General features: G+C 50.1%; 1 protein-coding gene across 1 annotated transcript in view; it reads left to right on the top strand.

Annotated features, from left to right (window-relative positions):
* The window catches only part of LOC148501247 (uncharacterized), a 115,028-nt gene extending 101,944 nt beyond the window's left edge, over positions 1-13,084 (top strand). The window contains exons 3-5 of the mRNA XM_088450756.1: positions 2,327-2,438; positions 4,636-4,690; positions 12,786-13,084. Of these exons, the coding sequence (XP_088306882.1) occupies positions 2,327-2,438; positions 4,636-4,690; positions 12,786-12,869 (251 nt within the window). The 3' untranslated portion in view covers positions 12,870-13,084. The remainder of the gene's footprint in view (positions 1-2,326; positions 2,439-4,635; positions 4,691-12,785) is intronic.
* Positions 13,085-13,526: the final 442 nt, after the last annotated feature.

Raw genomic sequence — 13,526 nt, 5'->3', positions numbered from 1 at the left:
ATGATGGAGGCTCCTGTATGTCTCTATGAAATGCAGATGATGGAGGCTCCTGTGTATCTCTATGAAATGCAGATGATGGAGGTTTCTGTGTGTGTCTCTATGAAATGCAGATGACGGAGGCTCCTGTTTGTCTCTATATGAAATGCAGTTGATGGAGGCTTCTGTGTGTGTCTCTATGAAATGCAGATGATGGAGGCTTCTGTGTGTCTCTATGAAATGCAGATGATGGAGGCTCCTGTGCGTCTCTATGAACTGCAGATGATGGAGGCTCCTGTGTGTGTCTGTATGAAATGCAGATGATGGAGGCTCCTGTGTGTCTCTATGAAATGCAGATGATGGAGGCTCCTGTGCGTCTCTATGAAATGCAGATGATGGAGGCTCCTGTGTGTGTCTATGAACTGCAGATGATGGAGGCTCCTGTGTTTGTCTATGAAATATAGATGACGGAGGCTCCTGTGTGTCTCTATGAAATGCAAATGATGGAGGCACCTGTGTGTCTCTATGAAATGCAGATGATGGAGGCTCCTGTGTGTCTCTATGAAATGCAGATGATGGAGGCACCTGTGTGTCTCCATGAAATGCAGATGACGGAGGCTCCTGTGTGTGTCTATGAAATGCAGATGACGGAGGCTCCTGTGTGTCTCTATGTAAACTGTGCAGCAGCTTTGGGGAAAAACTATTTGTTCTTTAGAATTTCCTTATTTTGGAACTTCCTAAGAAATTAACGTGTTAAGGTTGGGAAAGCCAAACTGGTTTCATGCATTGATGAATGCAATTTACCACTTCCTGTGAAATGTGACTTATATTTACATTTTAAGAGACCGTTATACTGTATCTAAATCAGTTTGTGTTTTAGGAAACCAACTGGCTTGGGTAAGAAAGAAGGAAATTGCTTAACTCCTTTCAAATGTAAGATATAGTTATTTATAGTTTGTGAGAAAATTTGATTGGGTAAGAGCCCCAGGGCTGCTTTCTACCGCTGTGGTATTGTGTGTGAGAATGGGATAAAGCACGTGGGCCTGAATATACAGTATATGTGTACCTTCTGTGACAGGAAGAAGAGTTGTATTGTGAACATCTGTATACTGTGCCCACACAGCAAGTACTTGCAAAGGGGAAGAGTCTTTTTGAAAGCTATTTGAGCAATTCACATCATGCGTTTAAGACGACTGAATCTGTTTCCTGGGACAGCAGAATTGCGCTAAGCTCTATTCTGTTCTCTGGCTGTTCTGGATTGAGCCCACTGTCTCCAAGCTCACACTCTCTGCCAGCTACCGTGCAGGGCCTGGTCCATGTTAAGGAACCACTGGGAGCCAGCCAGCACCATCAGGAGGTGTGGCCGCAGTTTGTCTATGCACACGCAGCAGAGGCGGTTCCAAGTGCCAGTGTAGGAGCCTGGGAGAAGTGGTGCAAGGTGCCAGTGTAGGACCCTGTGTGGAAATGAGCGGGTCCATGTGCCAGTGATGGAGCTTAGTGGTGGCAGAGATGGCGCAGTGGGTGGAGTCAATAACAGGAAATTACTGATGGTAAGAGGGAATCCCTTATACCCCAAGATCCAGTGGGATCAAAAACAATCTGTGATCGCTTGGCGAATTGAGGTCATCCGGTCACACAGCCTATTAATTCATTGAGAACATGTGACATCACTGAGGCATGAGGCACTTTGCAGCAGGAGGCACATCATGCTGGTTTTTTTTCCATGTCATCTGCCTCTGCCTTATACCCTTTTACACCGACTGAGAAATCCCGGGTTGATGCTCGTGAGCGGGCCTCAACCCGGGATTTTAGTCTGCGTACACGGATCAACCTGGGTCCAGTGACCCGGGGATCCGACCCGGCTAGCTTGCAGGGTTGAGCACGGGTCGTTCCTGTGTCACCATGCAAACGGCGCGGCCCAGGTCTCGATGACCCGGGTTGCGCCGCATTCTGTCTGATTGGCCAGTTTCAGTGGCGCTTGGAGATGACTTCATCTCCAAGTGTCCACTGCCAGGCCGACCAGAGCGGAGCAGCGCACCCCACCCGCCCTTCATGCCTCCGGACCGCTGCAGAGTAAGGTAAGTAGGTCGCGGAGGGGGAGGGAGGGGAAGAAGTGCCGCTGACCTGCGCTGGAGAGCCGGTTCAGTGCTGACCCGGTTCTGGTGTGAACGGTGCCGACCCGGGCTATGTGGCGGTGTAAAAGGGGGGCTGTCCGGGGTCTGATCCTGGACTTTGGTGTAAAAAGTGGTATTAGTATTGGTGTAAAAAGTGGTATTAGTGTCCCATTATGGCATTGTATAGCTGGATAATATACTGTATCTTTGTACATTGTATCTTTCTTTGTTTTCAGAGGCCAATGCCCACAATTCAGCAACTATCATTTCCAGTTCGGTAGCTGGAGTCGCTGTTCTGCTAATGATCATATTTGGGATCATATATTACATTACACGGACCAGGTCCAGGTAAGTGACTTTCACCGTGTAATAAGAATGCGTAGTGAAGGGGTGGATTGGTTTCATTTATATTACAAAGAACTATAGTCAGTCTGATAGGTGCTAAACGACCAAGAAGGTGTTCATGAAAGGTCTTGTTCATACACTAGAAGCCCGAATGACGAAGCTATAGCACACAGTGAGGACAAGTAACATTTATTTAGCATAAACAATATATACATATACTCCACATATATTCACATAATTATCACAAAGTAATGGATAAATACAGCACACACCACAATGTCCTTATGGTTTCTCACCCTCTTTCGGTGCTGTGGCGGGCTGGAGATACTGAGCAGGGCTGCAGTAAGCATATTAAGCCGATCACAGCGGGCTGCCCCGACACTGACCGATCACAGCGGGCTGCCCCGACACTGACCGATCACAGCGGACTGCCCCGACACTGACCGATCACAGCGGGCTGCCCCGACACTGACCGATCACAGCTGGCTGCCCCGACACTGACCGATCACAGCGGGCTGCCCCGACACTGACCGATCACAGCGGGCTGCCCCGATACTGACCGATCACAGCGGGCTGCCCCGACACTGACCGATCACACCGGGCTGCCCCGATACTGACCGATCACAGCGGGCTGCCCCGACACTGACCGATCACAGCGGGCTGCCCCGACACTGACCGATCACAGCGGGCTGCCCCGACACTGACCGATCACAGCGGGCTGCCCCGACACTGACCGATCACAGCGGGCTGCCCCGACACTGACCGATCACAGCGGGCTGCCCCGACACTGACCGATCACAGCGGGCTGCCCCGACACTGACCGATCACAGCGGGCTGCCCCGACACTGACCGATCACAGCGGGCTGCCCCGACACTGACCGATCACAGCGGGCTGCCCCGACACTGACCGATCACAGCGAGCTGCCCCGACACTGACCGATCACAGCGTAGTGTACTGAGCTGCAGTGGGAGACTGCTCGTGGCTGCAGTCTCCTATGCCTGTGCGGGGGAGCAATCACACTGATCGCCCCCCCGGCTTTGCGCTGGGCTGAGGGGGCTGGTCACGCCTCCCGTGATTAGGCCACGCCCCCTGTTACCCGGGACCGCAGTGGCTCTTGGCGGGCTTGCCGATCACAGCGACACTGACTGATCACAGTGCTCCTGAAAAGGGAGTGTGGCATTTTGACACGTCCCCTGTTCATAACTGTAGGGGGCATGCCCAGCATGGATGCGCTGCTGCAGTGTGCTGCCGCTCCACCCTCTCCCGTGGCCACGCCCAGAATGCCATGCGCGACAACGTCATGCCTGGCACCACCGGCTTTCTGGGAGAATAGGAGGTATTGGGCTCATCAGCACAGTTTGTGAATATGGCTCTGCCAGAGTCTGTACGCTATGCCACACATAGTCCATTCACATTATGCCACACATAGTCCATTCACATTATGCCACACATAGTCCATTCACATTATGCCACACATAGTCCATTCACATTATGCCACACATAGTCCATTCACATTATGCCACACAGTAGTACTCTTTATACACATTATGCCACACAGTAGTACTCTTTATACACATTATGCCACACTGTAGTAGTGCCCCTTATAAAGCATTATGCCATGCAGTAATGCCTCTTGCACATTATACTATGCAGCAATGCTGTTTACACATTATGCCACACAGTAATGCTGCTTACACATGCCACACACATTAATGCCCTTTATAACACATGCCACACACAGTCATGCCCTTTACACATTATGCCACACACATTAATGCCCCTTATACATTATACCACACTAAGTAATGCCCTTTATAACACATGCCACACACAGTCATGCCCTTTACACATTATGCCACACACAGTAATGCCCCTTACACATTATACCACACTAAGTAATGCCCTTTATAACACATTATGCTACACACAGTGGGACTCCATTATGCTACTCCCACTGCAGCTCAGCACATGCTGTTTCAGAGGGGGGGCAGCGCCTGATCCAGTACCTGCTCCTCCCCCCCTCTCGGCGCCCCTGAGCATGGCGCCTTCGTAGTGTTATCCAATCCACATACTATATAGGCCGTGTTCTGCAGTGATTTATTTCACAGGAAATGTTTAGATAATTCCATTCATAGAATTAGCATTTTCTTCCATCTCTCGGATATTATTCACATCTATGTTTTTATTGTGTTTTCACAGCGAAACCCCATGTCAGATTCATCAAACCATACAGGAAACTAATCGGGCGGAAGAGGTGAGAGCTAATAGTCTTCAACACATTATTCAGCCCTGTCTACATAGAGAGTTACTGAGTAACGGCGGCTGTCACACACAGTAACTACAGATCATCATAATTATATTCAACTATTTAGTAAGGCAACACACAGGTTTTACAGCATAATAACAGTTTATGTAAGGCCCAGGATTACTATCAAAGACTGTTATGGGGCCTATTCATCATTACATAATTCTTACTTGTGTTTTAAACTGATAGAGCCAAAAGCACTCCAGGGCTTGCGGCCACGAGACCCTACCGCAAGGGTCTCGTCGCAAGCCCGATGGTCGCGATGGCCTTGACCATCGCGACCATAATTTTGGCCGCTCGCTATAGCTGTGGGTGGTCACCCACAGCTATGCGAGCGGCCAGGAGGCCGCTCTTATTTTCAGAGGGACGGCCCTGATTCAGAGCGAGCGCTCTGTCAGAGCACCCTAACCATCCAGGTTTTAAGGATATCCATGGTTGAGCACAGCCAACTTAGGCCCTCATTCAGAGCCGGACGCTCTGAGCAGAGCGCTCGCTCTGAATGAGGGCCGTCCTCCATAAAGATGGAGCGTCCTCCTGGACGCTCGTATAGCTGTGGGTCACCACCCACAGCACATACGAGCGTGCAGGGTGATGGTCGCGATGGTCTTGACCATCGCGACCATCGCCAGTGCGACTAGAAGCCTGTGGTTGGGGTTTTCGACCACAAGCCCTGGAGTGATTTTGGCTCTATCGGAGCCAAAATCACTCCCGGGCCAGCTTCTGACGGTAGGCGTTCCCTTGGGAACGCCTCCATCTGGCAGGCACGCCCCCGGCACGCCCACCAAAGGGGGTGTGCTGTCAATCAACATCAACAGCACGCCCCCTTTGATCAGACACAACGAGCGAAGGAAAGTCCTTCGCTCGTCGCGTCTGGCGCATGCGCACAACGGAGCTCCCTCCGTCGTGCGCATGCGCAGTGCACACCATCGACCCACTTGCAAGCGGACAGCCGCTTGCGAGTGGGTCTGAATGAGGCCCTTAGTTTGTACCTCAGTCAATTTGATTAACCACCTGTGCTCAACCAAAAATATCTCTAATACCGGAACTGTTGAGGAGCCTTGAGGACCGCGTTTGGGAACCTCTGTCATAGGCCACAGTGGCTAACAACATCTTCAGATGGCGTTAGCTGTAGGACAAAACTTGGTAAATCAAACCGCAGCTGATGTTAGATATTTAGGCGCCGCAACAAGTATCTTCCAGGTTTCTATCAGGTACTGTACATACTCGTAAAGTTACGTTTCCTGGAGCTTGATGAATGCAGCCATATTGCAGCTCCATAGAAGCCTATGGGGACTGCATACGGGATGCGGTGAATCTCTGCACATAAATGGCGGTTTCCTGAGGAGTTTTTCTTCCTGATGCATCTCTCCCTTAAGGCACCCATACACGGTGTGCGATATGCACCTTGCGATGTGACTTGCAATCCGACGGCCGACATATCGGGTGGTTCCCACACACGGAGCGATCGGGTGGCCGACCATCCTCGATATGCCGGCACCCCCTCCCCCACCCACATAACGTTGCATGGGATCATACATCGCATCCCCAGATCAACCGGACCTGCAGAAAGATCTGGAGGAGCGATGTACAACCCCACGGAGCGCACACTGGCCGATATCATGCCCACACAGGGAACGATATAGCAGCGATATCCTTCCAATCCATTGGATTGGCTGCTATATCGCACCGTGTATGGGGGCCTCCAGTTGCTCTCATCCAAACAGACACAGCCTTCGTCACCAGCTATGGGGCCCAGAGCTGAGAGGGGGGGGTGCATCTTCCTTGTCATGGGCATAACTACCCTAGGACTACCCTAGGTGCAGGGGGTGCAGCTGCTATGGGGTCCAGAGCTGAGGGGGCTCATCTTCTTTGTCATGGGCATAACGCCCGTAGGTGTAAGGGGCGCAGCCACTATGGACTGCAGAGCTGGGGGGGTGCATTTCCTTATTGAAGTTACATGTGTTATATACATTTATCACCATTGGGTGGTACTTATATTTATTTTATTTATTAACAGTTTCTTATATAGCGCAACAAATTCCGTTGCGCTTTACAATTTGAATCAACATGAACATTTTACTGGGTTGTAAAAGACATACATACAATCATACATACATAAAAGTCATACATAAAGGTTAGAGGGCCCTGCTCGCAAGCTTACAATCTGTAGGGAAATAGGTGTTGATACACAAGGAGAGGTGCTACATATTGCAAATTGGTCCAGCCCGATTGCAGATGTTCTTGGTGGGCTGTATAATCCAATCACACTGGAAAGTTGGCCTAGGGTTATGAGCAGGGCAGGACTGGGACTTAAAATAGGCCCTGGCATTTTGAAGCACACAGGTCCATCTTGGGGGTCAATCCTATTAGCCGCGATGATCTCGCCTGCGTGAGTCATCGCGGTAGTGGCCGCACTTTATGGCAGTCCGGATTCACCTAATATTGCTCGCAGCCCCATAGGGCTCCGAGCAAAATGATGTGAATCCTGGCTTGGGTAGTGAAGGGCGTAGTGAAGGTAGTTTGCATGTTCTGTGACTATTACATTGGCTGAGTTTAGAAAATGTGAGAGAAAACTCTCACATTTTTAAACTCACACCCCATTACATTTAGCCCTTGGTATTTGGTTGGTTCGGTTAGGTAAAGCTGGCACCACATTGGTGTAAATTACACCCAAAGAAAAGGGAAGGCATTTTCCCAATTGACCAAGCACTAGTTTAGCAGTTGTAGAGAATTAGATAGTGATCACTGTAGGTTTGTTTAGGGCAGGGGGTGCTGATCACAGAGAAGGACATATCTGTGCACACCAATGCAGAGCTGTTACTACTCATTTTGGTGCCCTGTGTACATAAAGAGCATTGGTGCTGCTCCCCATAATAGAAGCACAGAGGGTGCGCACCAAAGGCGAGCAGCAAAAAAAAAAACAGGCTCGCTGGGAGGGGCGTGACCACACAATAGTACCCTCAATTCAAATTATGCCACACAGTAGTGCCCCTTCGTCACATTACAACCAACAGTGGTGCTCTGATTGGGGGTTAAAGGGAGGGTGAGGACGGGGACACTAAAGGGAGTTACAGGGAGGGTGAGGACGGGGACACTAAAGGGAGTTACAGGGAGGGTGAGGACGGGGACACTGAAGGGGAGATACAGGGAGGGTGATGGCTGGGACACTGATTGGGGGTTAAAGGGGGAGTGAGAACGGGGACACTAAAGGGAGTTACAGGGAGGGTGAGGACGGGGACACTGAGGGGGAGACACAGGGAGGGTGGGGCTTGGACACTGGGGGTTACAGGGAGAGTGGGGGCTGGGACACTGATTGGAGGTTACAGGGAGGGTGGGGGCTGGGACACTGGGGGTTACAGGGAGGGTGGAGGCTTGGACACTGGGGGCTACATGGAGAGTGGGGGCTGGGACACTGGGGTTACAGGGAGAGTGGGGGCTGGGACACTAATTGGGGGTTACAGGGATGGTAGGGTTGGGACACTGGGGGTTACAGGGAGGGTGGGGCTTGGACACTGGGGGTTACAGGGAGAGTGGGGGCTGGGACACTGGGGTTACAGGGAGAGTGGGGGCTGGGACACTAATTGGGGGTTACAGGGATGGTAGGGTTGGGACACTGGGGTTACAGGGAGGGTGGGGCTTGGACACTGGGGGTTACAGGGAGAGTGGGGGCTGGGACACTGGGGGTTACTGGGAGAGTGGGGGCTGGGACACTAATTGGGGGTTACAGGGATGGTAGGGTTGGGACACTGGGGGTTACAGGGAGGGTGGGGCTTGGACACTGGGGGTTACAGGGAGAGTGGGGGTTGGGACACTGGTGTTACAGGGAGAGTTGGGGCTGTGACACTAATTGGGGGTTACAGGGATGGTAGGACTGGGACACTGGGGGTTACTGGGAGAGTGGGGGCTGGGACACTGGAGGTTACAGGGAGGGTGGGGGCTGGGACACTAATTGGGGGTTACAGGGATGGTAGGGCTGGGACACTGGGGGTTACAGGGAGGGTGAGGGCTGGGACACTGGGGGTTACAGGGAGAGTAGGGTCTGGGACACTGTTTGGGGCTACAGGGAGAGTGGGGTCTGGGACACTGATTGGGGGTTAAAGGTTGAGTGAGAACGGGGACACTAAAGGGAGTTACAGGGAGGGTGAGGACGGGGACACTGAAGGGGAGATACAGGGAGGGTGGGGCTTGGACACTGGGGGTTACAGGGAGAGTGGGGGCTGGGACACTGATTGGAGGTTACAGGGAGGGTGGGGGCTGGGACACTGGGGGTTACAGGGAGGGTGGAGGCTTGGACACTGGGGGCTACATGGAGAGTGGGGGCTGGGACACTGGGGTTACAGGGAGAGTGGGGGCTGGGACACTAATTGGGGGTTACAGGGATGGTAGGGTTGGGACACTGGGGGTTACAGGGTGGGTGGGGCCTGGGACACTGGGGTTACAGGGAGAGTTGGGGCTGGGACACTAATTGGGGGTTACAGGGATGGTAGGGCTGGGACACTGGGGGTTACAGGGAGAGTGGGGGCTGGGACACTGGAGGTTACAGGGAGGGTGGGGGCTGGGACACTAATTGGGGGTTACAGGGATGGTAGGGCTGGGACACTGGGGGTTACAGGGAGGGTGAGGGCTGGGACACTGGGGGTTACAGGGAGAGTAGGGGCTGGGACACTGTTTGGGGCTACAGGGAGAGTGGGGTCTGGGACACTGATTGGGGGTACAAGGAGAGTGGAGGCTGGGACACTGGGGTTACAGGGAGGGTGGGGGCTGGGACACTGAGGGGGTTACAGGGAGGGTGGAGGCTGGGACACTAAAGGGGCTATAGGGAGGGTGGGGCTGGGACACTGAGGGGAGTTATAGGGAGGGTGGTGGCTGGGACACTTATTGGGGTTACAGGGAGGGTGGGGGCTGGGACACTGAGGGGGGTTACAGGGAGAGTGAGGCCTGGGATACTCAGGAGCGAGATACAGTGATTATACACTTAAAAAAGCGGTATGTCATTAGGGTAAAGAGCAACAGATTTAAAAAGTAAATAAGGTGCACACACTTACCTGATAGTGTTTGGTAGTGCCCCCTCTCCTCTCCACTTCAGGGTCCAGGAGATGCAGCTGTCACATTGGGTCTCCTCCTGCTCCTGTATAATCGCGCTGCTGCTCCTCTTCGCAACTTCTTTGTCTTCACACACAGCAGGCAGGGGGGTGTGTCAGACAGTACCTGTTACTGGAGGTCCCACTGGTCCTCTAGTGTCTGCTGGCAGAACATGGCCAGTGGACACTAGAGGACTAACGGAACCTCTAGTATCATTACTATTTTTTATGTGAAATGTCTTCTCTCAGGCGGCGGCCATTTTGGGAAAGACATTTTGTATAGCATCCAAAAGGACGGCCAGACCGGCCCACTTGACCATCAGCCCTTCTGGCATTTGCAGGAAGTGCCCGATAGCCAGTCCGGCCCTGGTTATGAGGATGTTAAATTGAAGAAAGAGAAGATGTGATATGTGTATACTATAAGAAGGGAGTTAGATAGGGAAGCTATAAAAGGTTAGGTGGGCGGTCCTGGAATCTGATAAGCTTGTCTGAAGAGGTGAGTTTACAGAGAACGCTTGAATGTTTGGAAACTAGTGGAAAGTCTTATTGTGCGTGGGAGGGCATTCCACAGGGTGGGTGCAGCCCGAACAAAGTCCTGTAACCGTGCATGGGAACAAGTGATGCGTGGGGATGAGAGACGCAGATCTTTTGCAGAGCGGAGATGTCGGGTTGGAAGATGTTTTGAGATAAGTGAAGAGATGTATGTTGGTGTGATTTGGTTAATAGCTTTATGTGTGAGTGTAAGTATTTTAAATTGAATATGGTAGAAGACAGGCAGCCAATGGAGTGGATCAGCAGACAATGAATGTTTGGCGAGGAAGATCAGCCTTGCAGCTGCATTTATAATTGTAGTGGGGAGAGCCTGTTTTTGGGAAGACCAGTAAGGAGGCTATTGCAATAATCAATGCGGAAAATAATGAGTGCATGTATTAGAGTTTTTGCAGTGGCTTGTGTGAGATTTGGTCAAATTTTGGCTATGTTTTTTAGATGTATGTAACAGGATTTAGAGACAGATTGAATGTGGGGAACAAAAGACAGTTCAGAGGCAAGTATCACACCTAGGCAACGTGCTTGTTGGGTAGGGCAGGGTGGATTGTCGAGTTGTCAACAGTAAAAGAGATATCAGGTTGGTAACTGCTATTGGCCAGTGGAAATATAATTAATTCTGTTTTGGATGTATTAAGTTTGAGGTGGCGAGATGACATCCAAGATGAAATGGCAGAGAGACATTCAATGACACGGACCAGCACAGATGGTGACAAATCTGAGGAGGATAGGTAGATTTGAGTATCGTCCGCGTACAGATGATACTGAAAACCAAAAGAGCTGATTAGTTTGCCAAGAGAGGTGGTATAGCTTGAGAAAAGCTAAGGACCTAAGACAGAGCCTTGCGGTACTCCAACTGATAGACGTAGCAAATTGGAGGTAGAATCAGGAAAGCGAACAGTAAAAGAGCGATCAGATAGGTAGGAAGAGAACCAAGAAAGAGCTTTGTCCTTAAGACCTAGGGATTGTAGTGTTTGTATGAGAAGAGAGTGGTCAACAGTGTCAAAGGCAGCAGAGAGATCTAGAAGAATTAGGAGTGAGTAATGGCCTTTAGCCTTGGCAGTGACCAGATCATTTACTGCCTTAGTCAGTGCTGTCTCAGTGGAGTGTTGGGAACAAAAGCCAGACTGAAGTGGGTCCAATAAGTTGTGGGTGTTAAGAAAGTGTGTGAGGCGAGTGTAGGCAAGTCTCTCCAGTAGCTTAGAGGGGCATGGGAGCTGGGAGATAGGATAGTGGTGACATATTGGAAATATGCTTGTTTGGCATTATCCAGTACATTACGATAAGAGTGGTAGATAGTCCTATATATGAGGAAGTCTATAAGTTACTTATAGACCTTTGCTGTGGGGCTTTCAAATACCTAGTTACGCCCCTGGCTGGCATGCAAGCTTAATGTTAACTTTTGATGAAGACATGAACTCAGACATGGATGAAGACATAACACCGTCATCCACACGAGGGAACCTGTTTATCCAATATTGCAGTCATACTTGTACTGTCGCTATCCCAGTCCTGTTTGTGCGTTTGTGCTGTCTCTCCACAGCTCTCAAACATACATAATGGCTGGTAAAAGTATGTGAACCCCCTGGAATCAACGATAATCTGAATGTGAGAAAAGATGTGTTCGATATGGAGTAGACCATTGCTGTAATATGTGTGTTATTAGTGTAAGCAGATTGTGTTTGTCTGTTCTTATGACTTAAACTGGGTACACACTAGATCGGATCGCTGACCTATCTGTCGATTGGTGCATATACACTTACTTTCATCCGACCGATGTGTTGTCCCTGATGCCACAACTGGGGGCGGGCATTTACATTTTCCAGCCCAGTTGCGCTGTCATTGACCACTGAGTCTTTGCAACAGAAGTACGGGTGATCGGCAGGTCGCCCATACACACCAGCAGATGTGCTGATATATCTACAGATATATCGGCCATCTGCTGTGCAGCACAGCTGCTGCGATATGTCTGTGAATGACATTGGTCACAGAAATAAGGGGTACACATATGCCAACGCATTCACAATATATTGGCCATTCTATTGAATGGCCGATATATAGCCCAGTATGTACCCAGCTTTAGATGAGGGTCAGATCACATTTTATCACCAATTTATGCAGACATCCAGGTTATTGCAAAGGGTTCACATACTTTCTTTTGCCACGGTATATAACGTTAGATTGTAATTTAGCCATTAGGGGACTGCTTGTTTTTGCTTTAGATTTGTCCAGCATATATTTTATTTTGCTAATCCAGTATTTTGCGTTCGCTGTTTTATGTGCGCCATGTGACTCTCTGGTGTATGGCGATGCAGGATATTGCAGCACAATATAAACAGTTATTATAATCTGGAGAGAGTCGGTCATTATTCAATCTGCCGTTACTAACCTATTACTGTATCTCTGATTCCCTGCAGCCGGTGTACGATAACCCCGTGGAAAATTACGCTTTTCGCTTTAATGCGCTGTACGACAGTGTGCCGCCCCCCCAGGTGAGGTAAAACCAGGACTTGATTTGGTGACCGTCGCCGGTGACTCTTCTCTGATAAAGCTGAACCTGTCTGCAAGGATGGGAGTAAACAAGGATCGCACACCTGGATAATAGCAACCATAAAACAAAGGAACGGATATTTATGGCAGACTGTTTGGTTGGACATTTGGTGTCTCCGAAGCAGCTGAGAGCCCTTCGTATTTGAAGACTATATTTATTTTTTTATTGCAGAACGCGACCAAAATGCTTTTTATATATAAATGTATGTCTACGTTTATCAATCGATGGGGAATCTCTCTCCCCCGATACCAGTTTGCAGCTGAAATCCTGAATATGCCACAACGTAAATATTCACCACTCATCAAGACTGGGTTATTCTCCACCAACAAAGCTCACCTTCAGCTGTCATTGTTTTTAATGTGAGACCTTTACTGTAGTTTGCAATCGGAGCCGTCATTTCTGTGTTGTTCAGTTGTTACTTTGAATTCTAGTGTCTGTGTTCAGGACGTTTGTCTTCGGCCAGGTCCCATGGTAATGGTGGACCAATGACTTAGCAGATTTATATCTTGCCACCTAGGGTCACTGATTTATTGTCATTCACTACTGCTGCTGCTTCTGGACTGAAGAGTTGGATGTAAACGTTATGCAGGTGTTAAAGTGGGCAGGA

The sequence above is a fragment of the Taudactylus pleione genome, unplaced genomic scaffold, assembly GCF_031769625.1.
Source record: "Taudactylus pleione unplaced genomic scaffold, aTauple2 ptg000523l, whole genome shotgun sequence".
Lineage (NCBI taxonomy): Eukaryota > Metazoa > Chordata > Amphibia > Anura > Myobatrachidae > Taudactylus > Taudactylus pleione.
Note: the sequence above shows the minus strand (reverse complement) of the source record. Positions and strands in the feature narration are given on the sequence as shown.